Source organism: Sardina pilchardus, chromosome 10, assembly GCF_963854185.1.
Source record: "Sardina pilchardus chromosome 10, fSarPil1.1, whole genome shotgun sequence".
NCBI classification, from domain to species: domain Eukaryota; kingdom Metazoa; phylum Chordata; class Actinopteri; order Clupeiformes; family Clupeidae; genus Sardina; species Sardina pilchardus.
This window is the reverse complement of record NC_085003.1, coordinates 29521112-29531611: the sequence shown is the minus strand read 5'-3', so window position 1 is coordinate 29531611 and position 10500 is coordinate 29521112. Positions and strand designations below refer to the sequence as shown.

At 40.1% G+C, this 10500-nt stretch overlaps 1 protein-coding gene across 1 annotated transcript in view; it reads left to right on the top strand.

Annotated features, from left to right (window-relative positions):
• The first annotated feature begins 6979 nt into the window (after positions 1 to 6979).
• Positions 6980 to 10500, top strand: part of cmip (c-Maf inducing protein) — a 33282-nt gene continuing 29761 nt past the window's right edge. The window contains exon 1 of the mRNA XM_062547561.1: positions 6980 to 7775. Within this exon, the coding sequence (XP_062403545.1) occupies positions 7452 to 7775 (324 nt within the window). The 5' untranslated portion in view covers positions 6980 to 7451. The remainder of the gene's footprint in view (positions 7776 to 10500) is intronic.

Here is a 10500-nt window from a genome sequence, read left to right as displayed (position 1 = left end):
ACATGCTAAAGTTGACTGTATAAAATCGTCTTTTGGAAATTGATCTTAATGCCTTAAATGGAAAAAAATGAGGATATATCCAACCTTTAAGGACATTAATTTTGTTTGTGAATAAGTATCATAATGGTTTTATTTCAGCTATTAGCTGGTTTCATTCTCATTGAGCTCAATGCAATTCAAACCAGCTAGGCTAACTGAAATAAAACCATGCTAATCTATATGGTGAAGGGTATGTGATGATGTGGGGTTATTTTAATTCCAAAGGCCAAGGGGACTTTATCAGGGTGGATAGTGTCCTGGATGGAACCATGAAATATGTTTTCTCATACAAGGAATCCAAATTCACCATTGACACACTGCTAAAATTAAAGTTAACCCAGATTAAGATCATTAATGTGACAATGACACAAAATGTACATACAAATTTGATAGTCGACATGATTGTGAGATGGAACATAACGTAACCGTGCCTTGCGAAGAGTGACCAAAGCTGCGAAATCAACGCAAGCAATTGACTTTGAATGGAGACGAGCGACTAAAGCAACAAAAGCGACCAGTGGCAAAATTTGGGTGACTAGAGCGACTAAAAAAGTTAAAAGTAGGGATGTAATGATACACTCAATCCACTATACGATAGGCTACACGATATTAAGGTCACGATACAATACAATTTTATATCTTATTGTTATTATTATTATTATTATTATTATAAGCTATATAAAATAGCAGATTATCTTAAATTTTCTAACAAAAATTGAGTTAAGAGAATTGAAATTGAAGGTTAAAAACTCTCACGTCATGAGCAACTTCATAATTATTATGTAGCAGCTGCATTTTACAGCTACAAAAGCGATCTTGCAACTTTGGTAGTTCTTGGTGTGAACGCACAGTTAGACAAACAATCAGATAACAATTTTCCCTCTATAACCTTTGTAATATAATAGCACATAATATTATATATATAATGCTGACCTCATATAGCATATAATATTATACTTGTACATAACGTCCTAAACATCAAGTTATAAAGCCATTTCATAAACATACAGTATACGAGAGGTATTCATTATGCAAATAATTACTTTTTTAGTCATTTCAATCCTTGATTGTAATTTCTTCTTGGAAACCTACACACATTTACAGTACTGTGAACATTCTTAAATGTGAACTTGTGAAGTCCTGAGCTCAGTAAGAGTTCACATAAATTGTCACGGTCACAGTCTATAGATATTAGATATTGACATCAGAGTCATTCAGCGACAGCGACGGAGTCATGCATTATCTGTAAGGAGTTATGCACGGATTATGTGCAAGTTGGATGCAAAGGAAGGCCAACTCTGTCATCTTTACTAGATGATGAAGAAACTGAAGAATCAAGACCAGTTTCTGATGATGAGGATGATGACTGAAGTGATGTACAGTCCCCTCCGACCATAAGTATTGGAACACCTGCTAAGTTGACTATATAAAATCATCTTTTGAAAATTGATCTCAATGCCTTAAATGAAAAAAAGAGGAAATATCTTTCTGAATGAATAATGTATCGTAAATAAATAAATGTTTTCCTTAAAATACAGGGGTCATAAGTATTGGAACGCCTATGTTAACCCTATGTGTTAAAATTCCCATAGAGGCAGGACGATCTTTTATTCATTTATTTATTTTTAAATAAATGGATCCATCCAGGACACTATGCACCCTGATAAAGAACCCTTGGTCTTTGTAATTAAAATAACCCCACATCATCACATACTCACCATACCAAGAGATTAGCATGGTTTTATTTCAGTTAGCCTATTAGCTGGTTTGAATTGCATTGAGCTCAATGAGAATGAAACCAGCTAATAGGCTAACTGAAATAAAAAAGCATTATGATATATACTTATTCACAAACAAAATTGATGTCCTTAAAGGTTGGATATTTCCTCATTTTTTCCATTTAAGGCATTAAGATCAATTTCCAAAAGACGATTACGGTCAACTTTAGCATGTGTTCCAATACGGAGGTAACTGTATTATTATAAAATGTCTCCATTCAATAAACTAATGATGAAATTGACTTACTTGCCCTATAAAACATATATTTTGACCTTTTAATTGCATTTGCATTAGGTTTTAAGCCTGACATACGGAAAATATCTCCAAATTATGGCCAATTACGGCCATTTTGGACGCCATCTTGAATATCTCAGAGAGCACAAGGGGGATTCACGGGGACTTTTAGTATGTTATTCCTAAAGGTATTCTGAACATATCCTGAAAAATTCAGCTTGTTACTAATTTGTTCCGGGTTTGACCCTATTACTACTGGACTATAGGGTCAGTACAATGTAATAATAATATGAATAATAATTATTATTATTTATTTACAGAAGGCTCCCCTAAACAAAGTTACAAAGTGCTTTTAATACTAGTGTATGTCTTTTCTAGATAGGTTTATTTAGTAGTTGAGAGTAGGTGTTCACATACAATGTAAGAGTAGATTTTCCATATGCAATATTTTTTTTTATTGGCAATGAGGCACAGAGAAGTCTATATACATACAACAAGAGACTAAATTGTATTATTATAACATTTTTGTATTAGTAACTAAGTAATCAAAGTTGTCTGCACATTTCTGTGTATCCTACACACACACACACACACACACAAACAACCATTTCCTTGTGGCTCAACTAGTTAGTCTGTAATCAATAACATTGAAAAGTATAGAGTGGAGACAGATTTGTTTTAGCATTTCTCTGTGTCCTACACACACACACTTACACCTATTTCTCGGAAGCTCAGCTATGGTCCAGTAAAACTCAACCAGCTCACTTAGATGAGAGGGTTTTTTTTTTATAGTTTTTACAAAGAAATGACTGCTGTGAATGACCACTGGGCTGAGAATGAATACGCTTAAAAATATCTTTGTGTACTGCCCTCCACAGTCACCACTTTGGTTACACAGAACCAACGACTCAGAGAGTTCTCAAGAGGCAGTGTAGCTGCCAGGAGTAGCCTACGTAAGGGCCCAACTCACAAAACAAATGCACTGCCTCCAAAGTGACCATTTTGATTGATTGGTGCTTAAACAACTTGTTGTGTAATCAACTAGTGTGAAGTTAGTGAGTTACTCGCATGGGGCAAGTCAGCCATCTTTTGCAACTGGTTACATGTCACCCTGCAACTGTAAAAGGGTGAAAAACTTCAGACGGGCAGGCTGAGCCAGAAACTTACTGCCATTCGTCATTGTTTCATTTCATTTCTCTCTCTCTCTCTCTCTCTCTCAACACCACACAGTGTGAAGGAGGAAGTAACATGCTGAGATCATCTGATAAATGTTTCCTTCTCTGACTTTTTATGGCCGTATGTGTGTGCGGGCGTGTGTGTGTGTGTGTGTGTGTGTGTGTATGGCCGCTGCACAGAAAACCACAGCACAGCGGAGGTGTGGGATTAACACAACAGGATTACCCCTGATAATCAGGATGGAGTTAATTCGTTTAAACTGAGCCTCGCTCTCAATTCGACTTCATTAAACTAGAGGTCTTATGACTTGACCAGGAGGATGAGCAACAAAGTCAGATGCTGCTAAAAAGCCGTGCTTTTCTATCGCCTTTGGTATTGCCAAAAAGAAAACACACTTTAGTAGCCCTTAGGCAATTATTGTGTCCTTTCCAGTAGCTGTTGGCAGAGGCAGGGTGATCCACACCTCGTATCCTGACGTATCCTGTGTGCAGTGTCACTACTAGAAACGACTAGGGCCTAATGAAAGAATATAACGGTGTAGACCCCACCTCCATAATAACATTAATGGCGGTCATTATGTTCTAGGGGTGGTCCTGCCAGTGTAAGGCCATTGGAAACATCCTATCTCCCCTCGCCTGTCATGGTGCCCCTGCCGGTGTGTAAAAAAAATACTCATATGAGATTCATCATTTTGAACTCTTACCATCTAGCATACTAGCCATAAATGAAACCATGTGAACAACAGTCCACTCCATGTTTTTGGCTCAGCCTGGCTTCAGCTGAACACATGATCCACTGCCTGGTATTAAAGAAAACACACACACGCACACACATATACACAGAAGGACTGATAAGACAAGGCAGTGTGTACACACACGCCTCCACAATGAACACTGCCTTTTGGTAAAAAAAAAAAGCAGAATGGACAGGATAAGCCAGGTCATGCTGTAACTAAATATGGGCTCTGAGACGGACATTTTTTGTTGTCTTTTCCATCATTCTCTTCCCATGCTTCTGTATTTTGCAACCCAAGGCTTTTTGGTTGAGGTTTGTAACCAAAGCGTCGTAGGCATGAGCACAACAATGTGTCCCGCGTCACCATGCAATGTTGTGGTCAGGTTGAGCAATGGTGGAGAGGGTGTGATGAGGTGTATGTGTGTGTGTTTGTGTGTGTGGGAGGGGTTGGGGGTTGGCGTCAGATGAGTAGGTGCCATTGCCCAGACTGAATGTTGCAACTTTGTTCCTTTTGTTTTTCTTTTTGTTTTGTTTTCTTTTCCTGACTAGTCAGAAATTAGGGGACCCAAAGGCAATGCATTCTCTCTCTCTCTCTCTCTTTCTCTCAAGCCTGCCCTGCTCGCTCTCTCTCTCTCCCTCTGTCAAGCCTGCCCTCATCTATCTGTCTTTGTCTTTCTCTTTCTCTCTCTCTCTCTCTCTCTCTCTCTCTCTCTCTCTCTCTACAGTCAGATGATGTGAGGGTTTCCTGGTCCTTGTGCAGCTGTGGTCACATGGCAGCTGAAATGTCAGCAAGCGGTGTGTTGATCAGGAGAGAGAGGAAGAAACCTGCCTGATGCAGATATGTAGCAGAGGAAATATAAGTCATATGGAGACTGGGGCTTAGGTTAGGCTGATTCATTTGAAGCCATGGTGAGCCAGATCAACAGTGAATCACATCAAAAGCAAACACAACCACAGCCACGCTCACAGTCTCAGCCTCTCTAAGCAACATTCTCCCCATGCCAAGCAAGGAGTGTAGGCTATATAGAGTAGGCTGGTGTGTTTGTCTAGGTCTGTCTGTCTGTCTGTCTGTCTGTCTGTCTGTGTGTCTGTGTGTGTTTGTTTGTATGTGTAATTAATTATTTCTCATATGTTTTATATATATATATATATATATATATAGGCTATATATATTGTTGTGTTGACATAAAACTCATTTTTTATTTCTGATATTCAATATTGTTACTGATATTGGCCGGATTCCCAGATTCGTTAAGAAGAACTTCTTGGGAGTATTCTTAGAACGTTCTTAGAGCGCTCCTAAGAAGTTCTTAGCACTTAAGAGCTTCTTAACGAAATCAGGGAAACCCGGCCATTATTATTAGTATTTCTATTAGGCTTCTGTAGGCTTCTAAACTGTTCATTATATTATTCTATAATTATGATTGCATTATTATTATTTATTCATCTGCCTGGAATGGTAACAGGTGTTATTTTTTTCAGCTTGCCTCACATTAAAATTGTTCATCCATATTAGTCACCCTTGACTTCTTTTCCTGCGCAATGCATTTCCCTTCCCGAGAGGAGCAGTGCGCTCCTGGAAAAAGAAGAACTCAGTAAAGACCGTCAACAGGAGACCTGTTAGGCCGCAGTGCTAGGGATGACACTCCGACTCAGGGGACCAATCAAGCTCACTTCCCCACTCTAAAAGAGCTGATGTAATTGGTCATAATGACTTCACTCAAAGATTACCAACTGTCTGCCGTGTAGAGCTTGGGCCCATAGCCTTGTTTGGCTCCCTCACATAGACAGATAAAAACAAGTGATAAAAAGCCCTCCTGTGTTTTAAGTAGGCTACCCGCACTAGTAACAATGCCTGTGTTGACCTGAATTTGTATGGCCGTGCGCCTGTTGCCGGGCCACATTTCTATTGGCACTGTGGGCATGAACTTCAGACCGTCCTGTTCTAAAGTTCTGTAGTCGACCCGCAGAAATCTTCGGGAATGCGCAAGCTCCGGAAATGCGCAAGCTCCGACTGATCATCCGTAGAGAGAGGCATTTTTAAACCCCCGCCCCCTGTAGGTTTTTCGGTGAGGTCCCTATTACGTCAGCACATTTAATAGGCGATGCATGTCCTCATCACTCTCCGTTTCTCCAGAACTCATGAAAGAAATGACTTATAAGAAAGATTTTGTTCAGCCGATTTCTAAAGAAAGAATGGCGGTGGTGGCGTAATGAAAAGTTGTAGGTTCAATTCCCAGCTTCCACCGTTGTGTCCTAAATGAATAGGTGTAGGCTAAATGTAAAATGTAGCCTAATTCTGAGTGTTGTCGGCCTAAAGGCCTAAAGACAACATCCATCTTACAGGATAGTCCTGATGATTTTTTACTGTAACTATACTCCACAGAGTGAGCCTAAATGATCATTGTTTCTCTAATTAAAATATATCTTGAGATGATACGTTACTATGAGCCTGAAAGTTGAAAGGGGACACATATGTTGGCAATAGGCTACGGATTAGTCAAATATAGCCTAAACCTATGTTACTCAACGAAAATCACTTGGAAGAAAACCCTAATAGAAAACGCCAAAAGGTTAAAGATATGTTAAAACAGCGAACCGTTCCGTCCACAGTATAACCCACTGAAGCCTGTTGAACACAACAGAATAGCCCATAGGGTGGGCTAGCACATTGTCTTAAAATTACAACAACAAAAAAACGTAATCTGCGGTAAAGGCAGGATAAGAGGCTAGCATGAGAAACCCTGTAATCAAAAAAACCCTCCCCCTCCCCCTTTATCAACGTGTTGAGAAAGACTGGCCAAATTGATGGTGCGCCCTCTCCATTTTCATGCGAAGGAAACGGCACCCTATCACAGGAGCAGACAGTAGAGCAGAGACGCACAGCGCATCCGTTCGCCTCCCCATTGACGTCACTTTGGTATCACATGAACTAGTCAGGACCAATCCAAATGGCCCTATCGAAATGCTTGGTTCCTTCGTGAAGATAGGGGGAAAGACAGAAAGACAGAAAAGGAACCATGTCGACGAGCTGCTAATGAACAAAAATCAACGAAGAATTTCGCCGCCGTCGGATTATAACCAGGATAGCTATTTTTACATGGTGAATGTTTATGGATTATGCTATCGCGAAGAGTGGCAAAATGGATTTGGCAATGGCCCGAACATATTGAATAGCTCGTGTGTGGGGGGAGAGGAAAGACATTTCAGCGAGAATTGTGAGGGACGATAGAAGACAATAACCCTGTGAAACCTCTCACCTTTTCTCGCTCTGAGAGGCCTCTGAAGTATTCTTTAATGGCTCTTCTGTCTGTCTCTCCTCCGCGTCTTTTTTTCGCCCGCACCACTCATAAAACAATCGAGGTCGAATCGCCGTAGCCTGCCATTAAGTCCTGATTCGACCGTGCTGGTCTTAACGTTAAATTGTGATTTTTTTTTACCTGATACCACACTGACAGCCCTCGGTAGGGTGATTCAGACGCTTAAATATGGATTTTAACAGTAGCGGTGGAGGTAACGAGCTACACAACAATCAGTTCTATCAGTCCGAGGAAAGCAAGCCTTTACTGGGAGAGATGTCTACGCCGCCACCGCCAGAGGGTAATAATAATAAGCTGGCCGCCGGGCCGTGTCGGAGGACTCTTCACTGCAGTAGTGGGATGCGTTACAAACTGCTTCAGGAGGGAGACATCCAGGTGTGCGTGATTAAACACCCTCGCACTTTCCTGAGCAAGATCCTCACGTCGAAATTTTTAAGGAGATGGGAGCCGCACCACCTCACCTTGACAGAGAGCAGTCTAGTCTCCGCAACGGTGAGTGTTTCTCTTCCAGGAACGGCAGATGACAACGATGGCCATGTTGTAACACATCAACGCTACATTAATAAGCCTGTTTTCTAATGTGCTTTTCTGTTCAGGCCTTTGTCACTCACACGGGTGAACATTGTCTGACGTAATTTGAATTGTACAGCAAAGATTCCATTGTTCCCTCCTCGTCTCTTCAGATCCATATTCCATTTTGTCAGCTGATATGATGGCTACAGTGTTGCTTTGTGTTTTTTCCCCATTCGCAACAATCACTTCTCCTACACCAGAACTACTGCGCACAGATCCAGTCTGTGTGTGTGTGTGTGTGTGTGTGTGTGTGTGTGTGTGTGTGTGTGTGTGTGTGTGTGTGTGTGTGTGTGTGTGTGTGTGTGTGTGTGTATTGTCAATTGTTTAGGATGTGAGCGATTGTCAATAAGTAGGCTACCATTCCTGTACATTTGTTGTATTTTCCGCTGCACGTCTTACCAGATAGGCAAACCCTAAACTTCCGAATGCTATACGTTTAGCTATAGCCTACTGTTGCAAAAAGTAACGTTACGTGTGAAGTAGGCCCGACCGTCGAAGGGAGATCAACGTGTAGACCTTATATCTGTGTCGTTCTTATCTGGCTTTCATTTCAACGGATTTAGCTTCAATTATATTGCAGCAGCTCACTGGAAGACATTTTCTGTGTTGGTTATGATAGTAGATTGAGCCTGCTGTGTTGGTAGGCTGTGCACGGTCGACCACACAATAGCTATATTTTAGGCTTAAGGCCTATCAGTCCAATGTTTTTAGGTCTGCATATCCAGGTCATGTAGACTTCTGTCATGCAAAGCAAAATGTAAATTGTTCTGATCAGGTAGGCGTAGACCTACAAGCAGATGATGGCCATTGACCAAATATGATTGTCTTCAAAATATTGATGGAGACTTTTTTTTTCTTTTCTTTAATTGGCCAAGGCTATAGTAACTTGTTGCCTCATCCACGTAGGCTTAAATCTTCAGATGATCTCTAATCCACATGAAAATATGATGGAAATAAATTGAGCAGCTCTTACTTTTCTTGTTTCAAGCTGAAAAACAGCCAACGTGTTCAGGAATAAAACAGCACTACATTGTGCAGTGCAGAAACCTGACCCTGTGTCATGTGAAGAGCAAGAAAGGTCTAAAAAATGACACCATTTGCTTGAGAACTTGGCGAGATAGTAGTCCTGTGTGAATGGGATTGGCCCTTTTGTTCGTTTGGGTGGGTGTTTACTGTCCTTTGGTGTGGGCCCTCTTTTCCTGTGTCCCTCGCAGCTCTCCGCTGACTATTGTTCCTGGTCATGACTACCTCATTCAGCATGTTTGTATTGTTTTGATCCTAATCACCGAAAAGAAAGTAGGAGATAGTGCATCTCTCTCAGCACACATGTCCCTCCTAGCTAAAGCAGTCACACAGGCACGTTGCATATAGACCTCGTAACATCTGCAGTATGAGTTTTAGATTTAACCTCGGGTGAAATAAAATGCACTAGATTATAGGCTGTTTTGTGGACCCTCAGACGTTTTTGATGTGTTAATATACTAAAGCTATGGGTCCATCAGTCATTTATTTCATTAATCAGTAAATATTAAATTTAAAATGAATAAAAGATTTGGGCCAGAGGTTAAACATACAATTGATAAAGGTGGTTTCTGCATAGGTGCATATCATTGATTTAGACCATAATGTTGATAAAGTCAAAGGCTGACTAAACTGGAGACAGAAGATATTCCCTGATTATGAATCAGATGTCTTACCATCATGTAAACAAAAGCTGAACCAGGTGGGAAAGACTAGCATCATGTTAGGGCTGCAAGAGTATTCATTTTACGATTATTTTCTTGATTAATCGAGTAAGCGTAGTTGTTTAATTGATAAAATATCAAATAATGTTTCCCAAAGCCCAAGAATTTGGCCTTAAATGCCTTGTTTAGTCCGCACATTAAAGCCATTTGTTTGCTGTCATAGAAGAGTACGTAGGCTAAAACAGGAATATTAAATTGTTTAAGGAGGCAGTTTCCGTAAATAGTTCGCTATTGCTGACAAATTGTTTAACATGCTCGATTAATTATTTCAGCCCTAGGTCATATTGTCATACAGCTCTTATTTAATGGGCTGCTTATGCTGTTGGCATTACAGTAATTTCCCACATACAGTGCCTATAGAAAGTCATCATACCCTTTTGAAATAGTTACTTTTTTTGTCTTACAGCCTGAAATCAAAACCCATTTTTAAAAAAATCTTTTCCAGTTTTATTAACAAATTTAGCTGTACAACATCAAAATAATGAAAAAAAAGTAAACAGTTCTGAAAATTAATAATAAAAAATGAAAAACTAGAATAACAGGGTTGGAAAAGTCATCATACCCCTGACTTAATACTTTGTAAAGCTTCCTTTTGCTTTCATTACAGCCATCAATCTGTTTGGATATGTCTCTATTATAGATTTGCACACCTAGATAGGGGAATATTTGCCCAATTTTCCGTACAGAAATGTTAAAATTTAGTCAAATTCTGTAGGGAATGGCGATGGACTGCTCTCTTCAAGTCAATCCACATATTTTCTATAGGATTTAAGTCAAGGCTCTGACTTTGCCACTCAAGGATATTCACCATCCTATCCTTAAGGCACTGCTTTGTTCTTTTGGCAGTATGTTTAGGATTATTGTCGTGTTGGAAGGCGAATGACCACCCCATCCTCAGC